We start from the raw sequence: 17,038 nt of genomic DNA, 5'->3' as shown, positions 1-17,038 counted from the left end.
CGGGTCAAGCCTAGCACAGCTCCCAGCCGGGTCGAAGAAAAACACCCGCCAAGTGCCCACCCCCGCTCCGGATTAGACAGAAAAGAACAACTAGCAATTTTCCCACAGCGCCGCGTCAAGCCTAGCACAGCGTGCGCTCTGACTTTCATCGTTAAACAATACGCATTGTGCACTCTTCTTTGAACGTCCATTTGTAATATCAAGTTTGGTTCGCATATTGCTGTGATTTTAATTAGAACGCATGCACATAAAGCTAATTACAACGCTTCCACCTACCATGTTATACGCTTGGGAGTTTCTTTTTTTTTAACTACCCTCTTTTCGCTGGGAACTCTCTTTCCATTATTTAAAAATAAATAATATTATCGCACATTTTTTACCAGTCAAACACTTATTAATGCGAACAAACCTATATCAGCGATACGCCGCCCCCGTGTACCAATTACCCAGCTCCAAATGCATTGTGCGGTGCTTCGGATGGAAATAAACCAATCGGAAGCCTGCATGAAAAGGTGTATGAAATGCTCCCAGACAAATCGAAAGAACCAAACATCCGTATCCATGCCCGCTCCAGATTATAGAGAAGAGAACAATTAACACTTTTTCCTTTCATACCATCGTACTGCACTCGACATTAGCAATCGGCCAAAGGTATCAGCACGTAATGCTCGGTTTAACTTAGTTATACATATCATCCTTATAAAGTGATTGTACTTTTTTGGTTTGTGATATTTGTTTTGATCAGAGTCGGCTTCAACTTGCATGTTAAACTGATCGTCCAGCTCGAAAAGACTGTGTGAACTCTGTTGAACGTCTAATTAATTCGTTTGGAATACCAAGTTTGAATCACTCTTTTTGTGACCTGCGTCAGCCAAATTAACAATCACACACAGCGACAGATCATAAACAAACAACCATCGGCGTTCTGACTTAAAATCACTGTTATCAAGCAAAAGCACAAGTTATTTTAAAAATAAAGGTGTGTTTTGACACGGAGTAATTAGATATTGTACACAGTGATGGTCTGAAATACACGACCCCAGCTGGAATTCACAGCGTGGAATTGGACGTCGATCACTCTGATTTTTACGACCGGTCCTCACACTCGCTTCGCAGCGAGAGGTCGTAAATCGGAGCGCTGACTTGACCTCTCACCGACCCGGCACAAGCACTCGACTGCTCTGTGAGCAGCGTAGGCCTTAACTTAGCACGTGGATGGCGTAGCATCATCACTAAGGATGGCTCATCATGATGGCTCACTAAAAGGGATTTATGACCGTCGCGACAGCTTTCACTTATTATACTACTCAGATGTTAATCCAAAACTGGAAAAACTTAACTTTTACAAGGGTATTGATCCTGAGAAAGAAGATGAATTTGTGCCATCAACAATGAGGGACAGTGTAAATAAAGTTAAAGGTGAACCCACAACATTTGAGGAATTGCTTACTGCAGTTCATGAAGGTCATCAGTTTATCGCAATCACTGGAGCGCCGGGCGCGGGGAAAACTTGGTTATCCAAGAAACTGCTGAAACACATCAAAAAGGGGTATTTGATGTTACACCTAAACTTCATGAATATAGACTATGGTGATGACAAACTTACACTTCAAGAGCTCCTACTGGACAGGCAGTTTCCTGATACCGAGCAAACTGTCCTTGATTATGCATTCAAATGGATGAAGCAAAACCAAGAAAAGTGCATTTTAGTATTTGATGATCTGAATCAGACAACATGGTCACTGGAAAATATAAGCAAATTAACACAGATTACAGAACTCTGTTTACAGTTCAACAGCTTGTTGCGAATCTCTGCAACAAAACCCTGTTCAGAAAAGCTACATTAATTATTGCATCACGTCCGCATTCCCTGCTTGACATTCCTGTGGGATTTCGTCCAAAATCTACCATTTATGTCCATGACCTTGCTACAGAAGACATGAAAAAGCTGTTTTATTTCTATGCTGAAGAAAAAGCAAGTGAACTATTCAAAAAACTTGAAACTGAATCTCCACAAATACTACGTTTATGTCACAATCCATTGTTTTTACAATTTGTCTTGTATGTCTGTTTGTTTGGTGACCCAGACAGTTTAAATACAATTACCAACTTATTCCATCAAGTATTGCAACAATTTAATGTATCTGAATATGCAAAGGGCCAGAGCATAAACTTTGTTATAAAAGCCCTTGGGGAAATGGCCTACAATGGAATGACTCGCCGCACTGTTGTATTTAGCCATGCAGACCTTTCTGCAGTGGGCTTAGAGTATGTTAATGTTCAGGATGTGATAATTAAGCTTGTGAAACACTCTTGGTTCTCACATCGTAAAGTTTTCGATGGTTCCCAAACTTTCTTTTTCTTTTCACATCAAATGTTACAAGAATTTATTTGCGCCTTTTACATTTGCTTTTTTATGCCTGTTGAAGAATTCAACCAAATCATTGATGAGGTGGTGAAAGTTTCACACTGGGCAATGGTTCGACGATTTGTCTCTGGCCTTTTGCTTGGACAGAAACGTTGTAAGCATGGCATTAATTATTTTTACAATATCTTCTAATTTTGCTAATTGTTGTGTTGCAAGTGGTATTGGGAAGTTACCCTGCTGAAGGAAATTTGGAGTCCGGATGTGACAGTGGTCTTCCCCACTCTATAACAGATTCCAGGATCCAGAAAAAAGGTATATTTGCTATGTAAACCTGCAACATACCTGGTTTACAATATGTGCAACACAGACTTTCTATTTGTGCAACATTTGAATTTTTTTTAAATTTTTATCTGCAGCCACAGGTTTGCATTTGAAACACATGTCATGTTTTAAAGTTTCAGGTAATGGCTTAGGGCATTGAATGATATGACATGCAAACGCCGTAACGAAACGATTCCTTAGCCACGTTAAATAATTGCATCCCCATATTTCAATGTTAAGTGACCAAGCATAACTGTACCGATGGTGTTTTGTGTTTAATTTTTCTGCACTGCGGTTAGACATGCAGTGATTTTTTATTAATAATTTATGCTAGGCTTGCAACTGTGTTTGTTTTTTATTGTGATTATTTAATTCATGCAAAATAATTGGTAATATTGGTACTTGAGTGTTTAGAATTATCTTCATAGTGTAGGGTCCTTTTAATACTGTAAATAGTCAATGGGTTGTGGGTACAAAAACAAAAAAGTGATATAACACATTTTGTACAGCCTTATGTCACATATCTAATTATAGAAGTTGTAAAAGTTTTACAGATTTGCACATTTGTGTTTACTCACAGACAAACGTCAGAAACTCTTTGAAAAACTTTCACATCACCTTAAAACCGCATCCCACTACATTTTACGAGGTATTTAGAAACATTTTTGCATGTCTTGCTATAGACAAGATTTTTGTGAAGAGTTTAGTAAAACCAAAAGGTCTAAAAGAGCTGTTGTCTCTTATCTTGTTTCGCTTTTGATCAAATAACTTTCAAATAACATTTGGCCTTCGCAATTTGTCTTTTGTGTTCTTTGCTCTGGTTTTCTTGCACTTTGACCAAGTATCCATGCCAATCATACCAAATCTACTACCGTTGTGCTGTTTTTGGTTTTAAATCATTCATTCAGACCAAAAATGTTTAGTTTTATTGTCACAGGGAAAACATTTGTCATGAACCTGCTTATGGTTACAGGGTTGTTTAGTCATTTGACCCCCTCCTCTGCTGATACTTCAGTGCATGTTACATTTTTAGATCTACTGCTTGATTTGCAAGAATGCTCCAAAAACTGGAGAGACAGACTTGCTTTGTTTTGTCCCCCCAAATTGGATTTTTCTGGGACAACATTATCACTTTCTTCAAGTCATGTTCTGGTGGAATTTTTGCCGAGAATAAAACACTCTGATCTTGTCCTAAATCTGAGTTATTGTAACCTGAACTCCCAAACCTTGAAGCTGATTTGTGGAGCAATTGGAAAAATGAGAAACAAGGTTTTTTTTTTAATTTTCAATCAAATTAGTTTATCAAGTGGTGACAAAAACTTCTTTAACCAATTTTTTCATAGTTGAAAGTTGTTGATTTGAATTTCAACTCACTTGGGGTTGATGAAGTCGACATCATATGTAAGAATTTGGTAGATGTCAAGGAAATATGGTTGGTTGGTTGCGGGTTGGATTTTCAATCTGTTGAAATTTTGAAAGATTTCCAAAGCCAGGGTGGCCCAGTAAGATGTTTTGTTTCTCATCTTGGTCGTGTTCTTCAAAATTTAATCATTTTACATTTTTGTGCTGCAGAAAATCTGCATGGATGAATTAAAACCAACTTGGGATGAATTCAAACCAACTGAGGATGAATTAAAACCAAGAGGTAAGAATTAACACTTATTTATGACACAAAACAATCCCATTTTCATTGGGTATTTATGTTGAGCATATCACTTGCATTACAGGCGGGACATCAATAGCAGATTTGAAGGATTTTGATCAAAGATCCACAGCAGATTCCGGTTTCATTAGCGATCTTACAAGCATTGTTTCTGAAAGTGATGCAGAAAAACAAGGTAAAAAATATTGTGTGTTCAAACTATATTCATACATTTTACCCATCGCAGGAAGCTAGTTATTAACAGGCTGTGATTTTTGCTTTGGTTCATAAACCCACTGCAAATAAACTTTGCACGTAAATTAATTAATCTCCATCACATAGCAAGTGAATTATTTCTTTTACTGCAGCTTTTGCTTCACAAAATATTGTGTTTGACATCAATTCAGGAGCACTCGTTGTTTAGAAACTGCAAATTTTTATTTTCTCCTGAGTGCTGTAACAAGAATGCAACTTAAATTATGAAGTTTGATTTTCCAACTGCTTGTTTTTTGCTTAGTGAGGGACATTTTTGAAAAGTACTTTTTGCTAACTCATGCACATCTTTTATCTATTTTGCAGAACCTTCTGTTAAAATAAAACATCAACACACAGAATTTCCTCCGATGGAATTACAGATTTCCAGCCAACCAATGGGACTTGATCGTGCTCGTCTTATGGGACAGAGTCTGGATCTGTACAAACGATCTGTCGGGTTACTCGATATAAGTAACTGTAACTTGAAAGTGGAAGAACTGAAGTTCTTTTGTGATGGAATTAAGGAAATGCAGCACGAGGTAAAACCAAGGCTGTTGTGATTTATATTTTATTTGTTTATATTCATTCTCACACAAACATCACTGAATTAGATTGTTATTGGAGACAATGTCAACCAATGAAAAGAGGCTAACTTTACTAGTTTTAATTTATGTCCAAACATAAAACCACAAAACAAGGACTTCTGAAAGTGTTTTTTTGCAATTGAATTGACATTTTTTATTTTTTTTCACTTCTGTGACAAATGCCAATTTATAAACAACTGAAGTAAACAAATAATATAAAGCTGAAGTAGAAAGCATTATGTCCTGTACCACTGTCTTCCCTGTAAACTACATTGATTTGAGAGGCATTGCGACTTCAGTGGTAGTTAGATGTTCACATAACAAACACATGTAGCATGAATGCACAAAGTTAAGATGCCTTTGGAAAAAAATAATAGTGTTCGCATATGTGCTGTTATTAAGCCTTCTTGTTTAGAGAATTCACAGAATGCACCCAAAGCATTTGCCAATAAGACCTGAAGTGCTTTTATTTAAAACAAGCATGATATACTATCACATTGGATTGTTCTAGGTGCAATTTTTAAAACTCAGCAACAATCCACTTGGAGATGAAGGAGCCAAGATTTTGGCAACTTGTTTACATAAAGTACAATACCTTGATGTAGACGGATGTGGAGTTACAAGTGTTGGAGTAATCGAGTTGTCTGCAGCAGTCAACAAAATGCCATACATGGTAATACTTGAAATAAAAACTACTGTACAATGTGCATACATTTACTTAATATATTGTTAAATCTTTTGATGGTTATGACAAGTTCAGGTTTTCTTTCAACCAATACTTGCTTTTTTGTAAATTATTAGTTGTCAACTACCTTTAAAGCATCTGGGGTGGTCTAAACTAATAGTTGACACGTCATGTTTTGTAATTCTGATTAAAAAAATTATTATTTCACAGATGCGAGCCATAAACTTGAACAGGAATAGAATTGATGACGTTGGTGCAGAACACATTGCTAATTGTTTGCACAACATTGTTAACTATCAACAAACTGCTGAAGATTTGTTACAAACTTTATCTGCTGATGGGAGAAAGTTGATTGAATGCAAAGTGGAGGAGTTACGAGATCGCGTAAGAAAATAATGTTAATCTAAATCTGTATTATGTGTCTAGAACTAAGTATAAAAGTTTTGTTTGGTTTGATTTCTATTCAACACATACATATGAATAGGACAACTATGAGCTTGTGGATTACACTTCATCACTTGTTGGGAAAGAAGGAGGTAGATTAGAAGTTGGTGGTTGTATTGTGGAAATCCCTGAAGATGCTTTGGATCAACAAAAACTTATAAAGCTGACCTCATATTATGGAAAGTGAAGTGAAACGGTAATTACTTGAAATATTTGAAGAAAATGCTTCATTAAAAACTTTTTTTGCAGAATCAAATTACTCCAATGCTTAAATGTGAACCAAACCATGTAGTGTTTAAAAAGGACATTTCCATCACTTTACCAACTTCATTTATTTCAGAAACTCACCAATTGATTGTGGTAAGTGTTTTTTTTTTATTTGTGCACATTTAACATTTCAACGTAAATCATCCATGACAAAACATGCAAACAACATCTAATTTGCAAAGTATTTGTTTCTTAAAACTCAATTTCTTCTTTTCTGTTTTTTGTTGTTTAGTGATTTTGTGCATGATTATGTGTGTGCAGTCATGTGTGTCTGTGTGTTTACCGATGCATGTCGGTGTGTGTTGCACTAATGATTAAGGTCGGCCGGAGTTTATGGAATAAAATGATGAGCTTTTGCAAGGAGTGTTTTGAGAACAGTTCGGCTGCAGATACTTTTGAAGTGATTTTATGATTTTTATTGATACCAAGTGCAATATTTTGAAGATTAACGAAAGTGCCGATGGATTGAACTGGAATGAGTTTGTAACCAGCTTTTATCAAAATGACTTCCAGCATCAGTTCTGTACAAATCATACTGCATGGTAGGATTATTGGATGAGTCGTTATTCCAAAAAGTGATGGCATGTTTTTACCTCACAGGTGGTGCATTGAAAAATTATACAACTGGCCAAATGAAAGAAAATTGAAAAAAATCAGAGAGTGGCAAAGTGGGAAATATGGAGGGGTTTTGTACGACCATATTTATGAAAAATATAATATCACTGAAGAAGGATGCAAGTTAATTTTACTGCCAAAGGTTTTCAAAATATGGTAGAAGATTAATTAATTGAATATATTTAGTAATAGTTAACTATACCTGCTATTGGGTTTTGAAATGGGGCTTAACAATTTTCTTTTTTCATTCATTTTGGTTGAATTTATTTCTGAACTGATTTTGTGTATGTGGCATTGGCAGCATACATCAGTTGTTACTTATCCTATTCAGTTTGTCACATGTTCAAGTTTAGTATTTACTTATTAGTATGGGGTTTGTTATATGTTTTTGTTTGTTCTTTATTTAAAATATTTGAATAAGAAATAAGCAAAATATTCAGTGATTTTGTATTTCCTGCAAATTTAGCAAACCTGGGTCAAGTGATATTGCATTTGTTGTGATGGAAACCTCAACAGTGATCAGATGTGTTTCGATCAAATGTGATGATTTGTACAAACAGTCAAACAACACAAGGGAGATTATTGAGAGGAAACTTGGTTCAACTGAGTACGATGAAAAGTGCAAGATTTCCATCATTTACAATGGGGAAAAACTTAATGGTAATTGGAAGATATTAAAACTTACAAGCATTCTGTGTGGAATTTTTGTCAAACTTTTGGTAAATCAAGTTTTTTCTTACTTAATTCCATGTGGACATAACTATGTGCACATGACCAACATAAACTTTTCATACATAATTTGAATTATGATAGCATGGAATCGGGTAACGAATGAACTTTCTTTCTAACATCATGTAGTATTTGTGTTACTATTTGTTGTTGTATACGCAAGTAGCTATAGTGATTTTCTTTGTAAGAGCTGCCATTTGTCTTTCCAGCTTTCATTTAATTGTTAACATAAAAGCACCATCCTTGTTTAAACCACATCTTGATGTTTGTAGATAGATTGCTTAAAAAAAATTAAAAAAAAACAAACTTACTGTAAACTTTTTTACAATCATCCGAAACAACTCTTTACAATAATATTTGTACTAAAAAACAATTTTGTTAGTAGATGCATTTATTCAGTTGGTTTCAAAGTTTTATTAGCATTACAACCTATCTTTAACTTATAACACTCAAACAATAAGATTTAAAAACATAAAACTCACATTTGAAATTAACACATAAAATCTGAAGCAAAATTTAACACATTTCTGTCAAACACAGGAAGTTTTTTTTATAGTTTGTCCCCTAAATGTCTCAAGACCTAAATTAACATGTGATTTTATTGTTTATTCTCCATTAATGCAGTTTGGTTGATTTGTTTTTTAAGATAGTTTAATAGGTTTAATCTTTAATTTTTGTGTAACATTATAATTACTCATCACAGAACCCTCTGACAGTGATGAATATGAACATGAAGAAATTCGTCCTATCGAATTATATTTTTCCAACATCGGAATTGAACTTGTTCATACTGAAACCATTGGACAACATCTGGATATATTAAATCATGATGTTGTGTTACTCGATTTAAGTAACTGTAACTTGAAACTGGAAACACTGAAATTCTTTTGTGAAGGGATTAAACAAATGAAGCATGAGGTAACATACCTTGGTTTAATAATGTAATAACCATCTCTATATACTGTCTCATACTTACTTTTTACCATTGAAAGTAAGAGTCTGAAATACACTAACAAATTAAGGCAACATATCAATATTTAGTCCCCAAAATGAAGTTTTATAGGTTATCAGCTAATTATTATCCAATGCAGTGGCAACGAGTATTTCTTGAAGGTATGTAAGTATTAGTTTTTTACCCAAAAGCATTTCTTGTGGCTTGTAACCCATAAAGGTCCACTATTACTATTTAAAAAAATGATTGCAGCTGCATTGGACAAAACACAGCAAAAAAGTCTCCTGAAGGATCTTATGTCCTACACAGCCCCTGCCAAATCAACTTTCCTGTGACAATTTTTTTTGCCATTGCATAGAAAAGGGTTTGAGCCAACATTAAATTGAAAATTGAATGAGGTTTTTGTTATTTATTTTTTTCATAAAACCACCTACATTTTTGCAACTTTTTAAAAAAAAATCTTAATATGTTCTCCTCTTCTATTTTTGTGTAATTATGATATTTTTTGGCTTATTTTATGAGCTCGTCGAAGATACAGATACCATCGCACTGTTTCATAATATAGGGTTTGTTTTTTGCATTTTTTGTTAAACTTGGGCAAGCGCACCTGTAAATAAGCAACTAAAATGTCTTGTGTTTTGCGGACGAAAGTCGTTCGATATTTCGCATGAACTACTGCAATGCTCGACTTGTTTTTAAAGCTGAATTTGCATGTGGTAAATGTTTGTAACAAATAGTAACCGCAATTAAAGGCTTCAATAATTGGATACCTAAACCGAACATACATTACTAAATTAGATTGTTATTGGAGACAATGTCAACCAATGAATAAAGGCTAACTTTACTAGTTTTCATTTCTGTGTAAACATAAAACCACATAACAAGGACTTAGGTCCTGTACCACTGTCTTCCCTGTAAACTACATTGATTTGAGAGATACCACTTCACTTAGATGTGTACATAACAACCACATGTAGCATGAACGCACAAAGTTAAGATGCCTTTGGGAAAAATATTGAGTGTTTGCGTGTATGCTGTTATTAAGCCTTCTTGTTTACAGAATTTGCAGAATGCGCTAAAAGCATTTGCCAATAATAAGACCCGAAGTGCTTTTATTTGAAACAAGCATGAGATATTATCACATTGGATTATTACAGGTGCAAACTTTAAAAGTTAGCAACAATCCACTTGGAGATGAAGGAGCCAAGATTTTGGCAAATTGTTTACATAAAGTACTAAACCTTGATGTCAATGGATGTGGAGTTACAAGTGTTGGAGCAATCGAGTTGTCTGCAGCAGTCAGCAAAATGCCTTACATGGTAATGCTTAAAATAAAAATTACTGTTCAATGTGCCTACATTTACTAAATATATTCTTTAGATATATGGTTGCTTACGACAAGTTTAGGTTTTCTTTGAGCCAATACTTCCTTTTTCTGTAAATTATTAGTTGTCAACTACCTTTAAAGCATCTAGATTGGTCAAAATAATACACATCGTGGTTTATAAATCTGATTTAATTTTAATTTTTTTGATTGGCAGATGCAATCCATAAACTTGAACTGGAATAGAATTGATGAAGTTGGTGCAGAACACATTGCTAATTGTTTGCACAACATTGTTCATTATCAACAAACTGCTGAAGATTTGTCGCAAACTTTATCTGCTGATGGGAGAAAGTTAATGGAATGCAAAGTGAAGGAGTTACAAGATCGTGTAAGAAAATGATGTTGATCCAATTCTGTATTATGTGTCTAGAACTAAGTATAAAAGTTTTGTTTGGTTTGATTTCTATTCAACACATACATATGAATAGGACAACTATGAGCTTGTGGATTCCACTTCATCACTTTTTGGGAAAGAAGGAGGTAGATTAGAAGTTGGTGGATGTATTGTGGAAATCCCTGAAGATGCTTTGGATCAACAAGTACTTATAAAGCTGACCTCATATTATGGAAAGCGAAGTGAAACGGTAATTACTTCAAATATGTAAGAAAAATGTTCATTGAATTTTTTTAAAATGTTTTGTATTGTGTTTGCAGAATCAAATTACTCCAATGCTTAAATGTGAACCAAACCATCTAAAGTTTAAAAAGGACATTTCCATTACTTTACCAACTTCATTTGTTGCAGAAACTCAACAGTGGATTGAAGTAAGTTGTTCATAGCTGATAAAAGTTTATTATGTACGCTTGACCTATTGTTTTGAATAATAAACGTTTGTGGTCACATTATATCTCTCATTGGTCCCTGCTCCCTTTTGTTTTGCTTCAGTTTTATTTGTTAAAAATTTAACTATTTTGTTTTTGTCAAATTTCCTGAGAATATCTGGATTACTTTTTTTAAGATAAAAACTGGAATTGCGAAAATTAAATAATGTGCAAAAAAAACAGCTATGTAGATGAACAATACACTAAAGAAATAAAATGGCATGGGCAACAATAAAAACATAAAGGTTATCGAGTAAGGCATAAGATTTGTATGTTCCCATAAGAATAGGATTTGTGTTTAAAAAAAACGGATATTAGTTGGATAATATTAAACTTATTCTGTCAGTCAACAGGTGGTAAATGTAAACCTAAAAATGTTACATTACTAAAGCTCATAATCAGTATGTAGTATTCATAACAACCTCTTGGTGTTAAAGGTTAAAGAAAGTGTGGATGGGCTCACATGGATGAACTTTGAAACCAGTGTTTATAAAAATAATTACAGACAACAGTTCTTTACGACTCATTTTTCATGGTGGGAATATTGGATTTGGCAACAGTTGGTATTGTGTACACCAAAACTTTTATTTTGTAGGTGGGTAATTGACAAAATATACGATTACATTTGGCCGAATGAGGGAAAAATGAAAACAATCAAAGGTGAGTGGGAAGGTATATCAGGAGGAGGCGTTTTGGTTGTTTCTATGTACGACGACATTCGTAAAGAATTGAATGCCGCTGAAGGAGGGCGCAAGATAGTTTTGGACCCGGAATCTTTTAAATTGAGGTGGGATGTCTTCAAATACAATTTTGTTGTCTGTAATATTTTGTAACGAGCCACTATTCGAGCCTGGCTAAACCTGTTGGCCGCGCCACAGGGCTGTAACTGTTTATTGCAGTCTTCGCTCGTTTGCAAGTCAAAATCTTCCTCAATGTAAGCATTTATTCAATTTGTGTTGAAAAACGGTTTAAACACTGTTTATCAGCCTACCAATTAGAGCCTGAAACAAATAGAATTGGAAATTAGAATTAGCACAGATTCAAAACACACTTCTGCCACTTTATCAGCTGGGCACAAACAACAAAAGTAGTGTGACGTCATATTTAACAACTTATTGAATTGAGTGGGGAGCAAGTGCACGAGAAATTCTTACAAATTTGTTATCTGTATTTTTGCAAATCTCCATCAAATCAAACTTCTATCTTGGTGATTGAAAGCCCAGCACAGATTGAATGCAATCCTAATAGATGTGAATTGCCTGATTTATGTGAACTACCTATTGTTAGGGAACCCATCCATTTGAGTTTAAGTAACACTAGGGTGGCAAATTTTGGTGAAAATTGTAAAATTTCGGTTATCCATGATGATGAAACCGTTTATGGGAAAGGAAATCGAGGAAAAATTCCCATGAATCGATTTGCTACTGAGGTAGGAAAATTAACTTCATTTTTTTTGCTGTAAAACTCTCATCAATAATTCTTGTTAAGAAGAGGTCCGAAAGTAATTCTACAGAATCAGGAAAAACAGGTAAAAATTAAAATGCATTTTTGAAAACTCTGCAACACATTTTTCCAGTTGTTTAATGCTGACTTTTCATGGCTCTTCCGTGTCGCCATCACACTTAATTTTTCTTCCTGAAATAATGTGGTTTCTATAAAACCCAATACAAAAACAATCATTACAGGTTTGTTGCAAAAAATAAATGCTGACGGAACAAAAGTATCTCATGGTGGTGTGCTTGGTGCTGAGAATGTCAACATTTTTAACCTTGGCTTTTCAGGTAATTTGTAGCTTGAATATAATTTTTGGCATTTAAAAACAAATTAAGATAAATATTATAGATTACATGCAACTTGTTACATTGTGCTTTTTACTTTATATATTCAGACAAACCGTCAACGAGTGCAACATGATGTTCTTATTTCATGGTTTTCCTTGTAGAAACATTTAGAGGGATTTGTTTGTGTTGTGTATATATTGGCTGATTTGGACGTCATTCCTAACCGTGTTTTTACTCGTCACGTTTGTGCAATAGATGATTATTGGAGATAGATTTTAATGGGCCAAAAGTGCAGCCTTTGCAACTATGCTCTTTCGAAGCGTATTTCAAAAAATAATTCTCTAATTTACGATTTCTTGTGGTGTATTTTTGTATAGCACGTTACGTGGTAATATTGATTAGAAATAATTGTAACCACTACATTATACGTTCGTGGTACTTGCGCTTTATTTTCTAGCAAGGAATTGTTGTCTAGGCTACATTTTTTTCGTATCGTTTTGGCAAATGCAATTTCGCGAAACGAATATTCTGAACTGACGAAAGTCACTTTTAACCGAAATTGCTTTTAAAAACGCTGACCGGGGAAAGACTAATAAAAACTAAAGCAATCAGAATGGTCTGTGTCGCACAATACTTTATCCATCAGGCAACAAATAAACAACATGACTAGTTAGTCTGGCAGTACAAACAGCCAAACGCTAGCAGAACTTACTCCTAAACTGTACGAAGAATGATGCACGAGTAGTCCAGTATGAAATAAAGAAAAATAGGCCTTTTTTGTTACGGAAGTGTCTAATTACCTACAAAACTTCAATAGTAGGGCAACCAGCCAGATTCCCAATTGGCCTAAGCCGCAAAGTATATGGGACATTCACCTATCACAATGTGAAGTTCCAACCTGGTTGATCATCGATCCCAGGGTTATGGCTATTTTACCAACACCATCTAAACAATAGAAAATGACCTTATCAGCAGGGCTACCAGCAGTACAGCTAATAAGCAGAAAATGATGCCACCAACCTCAAGTGGTTCACATAAATTACACCGAAACATCATGCACCAGTCATGGCAACACCCATTTGTATGTACACATGATCAATGACATAACACAAGTTTCAATTAATCAATATTCGAGGCTAATTAGTCACATGCATAATTGTAAGAATTGCCAAAAGAATTGATGCTGTGAAAGACAGCACATGCACAAATGCCATGACTAATGAAGAATACATTGCAAAAACTATGTGTTATAAATGACTCAAAATGTGTTGCGGAATGACAATAGAGGAAATGCATGCATTTTAAGCTATATTTCAAGTTGTTTGAAAGCTGAAAGTCAAGCAACAGACCCCATACTTTATGTACATCAGGCATTAAAAAAAAATTTATTTTCGTCACTAGGTGGCGATGGATGACTGGAGCAGGTTTAAAACCCTCCTATGATGTTTAAATTACATAAATAATCATATTTCAGTGCAAATTTAATGTCTATTTTATCATTTAAAAAATTAGAAGTTTCCCCTAAGGGTATTAGATTGGAGAAATCCTGTTATCAAGGCCCTCTGCGGTAATGCATGTAGCGACTGTTCCGCTTGTTTCCCAATGACCGTTGATGGGTCTTGTGACATAAATAGCGACCTAATATTCTTCAAAGTTTAAAAAAAAATTTCCTCCTGGATGAAACTGTACAGAGCAAGGACTTGTTGGGCCTCCTGGAAGATCATATGACCAACAGGGGGGTATACCCAGCCCTTGGGGGAGGGCTTTGACACTTTTTCAGCAACTAAATTTGATGCCATTGCATAGAGAAGAGTTGGAACTTACAAAAAAATGCAAATGAGTGGGTAGTTGAACGATTCATTTTTCTGCAAAATCCAGTTCCAATTTTTGTTGCTTTTTTTGTCAAAATATTGACTAACCAGGGGGACAAATGCCCCCAGGGGGTGGCTAAACAATTTTTCTAGTACAATAAAAACGTAACTTTATTGATTGACGTTTCGCCTGTTATCCAACAAGGCTTCCTCAGGGTAATGGTACTGGTACAGCACACAACCAACACCAAGAAAACGTACCACCACGAAAAAATATAACGCTAACACCGCTTGTGAAATCACGTGATGTTAAATGGCGGGAAAACAACAGTTACAGCAAGTTATAATAAAGCACCGGGAAATACACACACTGTTCCCTATCATTGACACAGCGATTGTTGGGATTCAACATCCTGGCTTTTCAGGGTTTTCAACCCCACTAATAGACAGTTCTGGTCCTAGCAAACCAGAGGGAGCCGTAAAAGCACAGCCGACCACAAACCCTAAGATGAACCTGCTCGGGCTGGACCATCACCATGCAACGGAATACCCAACTCAACAGATGAACGACCTGTTCTATGTAACAGACATGGTCAACCGGAGGTTGGTGAGCGATTTCTTCCAAAACCTATGAAAGTCGCCTGACGGACACACCCAAGCTGAATGATAACGACCCAGAGGATTTGAAAAGACTAGCCGTTCTTTTGCGCAACTGTTGCTCGTCCCTGGAGAAAATAGTAGGAACGTGTGCGATGGATTCGGTTGGGTTCATCTCCTCGGTAGCCAAGAAGTTGCCACGCAAGCTTCAGGAAAGGTGGGTCACCGTTTCACTAGGCGTTCAGGACAAAACAGGTCGTGTCGCAACGTTTACGGACTTCGCTAGCTACGTAATTGAGCGAAGTCGTGAAGCTAATTCAGTCTTTGGAAGATGTTTGTTTTAGAACACCGCAGACCGGCCATCTAATGTTGCGACGGAACGGCAGCGAGTGACGGTTTGCAATGTCACGACTGAAGCCCAAAAGGCCGAAAGTATTCCAAAAGTTTTGAATCAATGCATGTTTTGTCGCAAAGCTCGGAAGCTTGGGGACTGCAACAACTTCAAAGGAAAGTCGTACGGCGAAGTTCGTGCGAAAGTCTGTCTTATCGATGCCTGGGATCGCAACACATGGTTCGCGACTGCGGCAGTGCAACGCAGTGCGGCAAGGACGGATGTCGTAGCATCAACCACCACGCGGTACTTCACAACTCAAAGTGGGCTGAAAAGTCTCAAATGGATGAGAAACCAAACGTTACACAGAGCACCAGCGCCGACTGTATGAACTCCTCGTCGGGCCCAGAACTGTTAAAACTCCTGCTTACCTCGATATGGTGCCGGTAAGCCAGAAGTGGGAAATATGAAGTGAATTACGTGCGATCTACGCGATTCGGGATCTAATCAGATGTTTTGTGAACGGCAGCTGGCCGAGCAGCTACAGGCAACAACGGAAACAGGTGTACGCTTTAAAATGAGCACCATGACGACCAACGAACCGGTGGATGTCGATACAAGTTCAGTGTCACTTGCTGTTATGCCCTTAAAAGGATGGGAAAGTCTATATCTGCCAGAGGTTGTGCTGATGGACAGGATCCCAGTAGCACCAGGCAAGATGGCCAGTAAAGGAAGGTTGCAAAGTTACGAGCTCTTGCGTGGAGTCGACCTGCAGATGATCGATGGAGGTTCAGTGATGCTGCTGATTGGAAACGACAACGCGATGATCAGATGACGTAAGCGCTAAAGTAGTACAGGTCGTCGCGCTTTTTGGTCAAGCACAGGAAGCGGTTTTGGGATCAGTTGGAACATCGCTGTTGACGATTTTAAAATTAATGTCGATGTATCTAACAAGCCTTTGTCCCGCCGCGGAATACTTGCCATAACAAATTCACTGTTTGACCCACTGGGGTTTGTTGCACCGGTTGTACTTGAAGCTCGACTGGTTTACCGAGAACTGTGCCTTCAGAAGCTCGATTGGGACGAGGAAGTCCATGGAACAATTTGCTCGCGTTGGAAAAGGTGGTGCGACAGCTTGGTTCGACTCCACGGCGTGAAGATTCCCCGTTGGTTTCAACCCGGAGAAAACGTGTCTGGGTTTCAACTGCATTTTTTTTGCTGACGCTTCGTCCGTCGCTCGTGGCAGCGTTTGTTTCCTCAGGAGTATGGCCAAAGATGACTGTCTATCCTGTTCCTTCGGAAGTCGCTGCTATCGGAATCTGGCGAACGTATCTCGATCTTATCTCGAATCTTACCTTTGGATGCTGTGAAGTTGTCTCGCATAGCTAAAAAAGAATTGGGTTTAGGACGGATTCCTCAATCGTCCTGCAGTCTCTGAACGCAGACA

The 17,038-nt window shown here is 36.6% G+C and overlaps 1 protein-coding gene across 1 annotated transcript; it reads left to right on the top strand.

Moving 5' to 3' along the window:
* Positions 1–1,238: 1,238 nt before the first annotated feature.
* On the top strand, positions 1,239–13,419 carry LOC145909736 (uncharacterized). Its single transcript, XM_082997089.1, has 20 exons — positions 1,239–1,419; positions 1,791–2,522; positions 2,585–2,680; positions 3,270–3,338; positions 3,663–3,958; positions 4,033–4,191; positions 4,262–4,334; positions 4,417–4,527; positions 4,911–5,125; positions 5,682–5,843; positions 10,020–10,181; positions 10,404–10,577; positions 10,678–10,833; positions 10,904–11,014; positions 11,509–11,606; positions 11,667–11,858; positions 12,197–12,500; positions 12,560–12,599; positions 12,757–12,852; positions 12,960–13,419. Exons 1-20 carry the CDS (start codon positions 1,239–1,241, stop codon positions 12,983–12,985), a joined length of 3,453 nt encoding a protein of 1,150 aa, XP_082853215.1. The 3' UTR covers positions 12,986–13,419.
* Positions 13,420–17,038: the final 3,619 nt, after the last annotated feature.

Source organism: Ascidia mentula, chromosome 7 (assembly GCF_947561715.1).
Source record: "Ascidia mentula chromosome 7, kaAscMent1.1, whole genome shotgun sequence".
NCBI classification, from domain to species: Eukaryota; Metazoa; Chordata; class Ascidiacea; order Phlebobranchia; family Ascidiidae; genus Ascidia; species Ascidia mentula.
Note: the sequence above shows the minus strand (reverse complement) of the source record. Positions and strands in the feature narration are given on the sequence as shown.

Coding starts and splice junctions, on each gene's coding strand:
- LOC145909736 (XM_082997089.1), top strand. CDS start 1,239: ATGGCTCATCATGATGGCTCACTAAAAGGGATTTATGACCGTCGCGAC. Junction 1,420..1,790: donor CAGTGTAAATAAAGTTAAAG/GTGAACCCACAA, acceptor CTCTGTTTACAG/TTCAACAGCTTGTTGCGAAT. Junction 4,192..4,261: donor TCCAAAGCCAGGGTGGCCCA/GTAAGATGTTTT, acceptor TTTGTGCTGCAG/AAAATCTGCATGGATGAATT.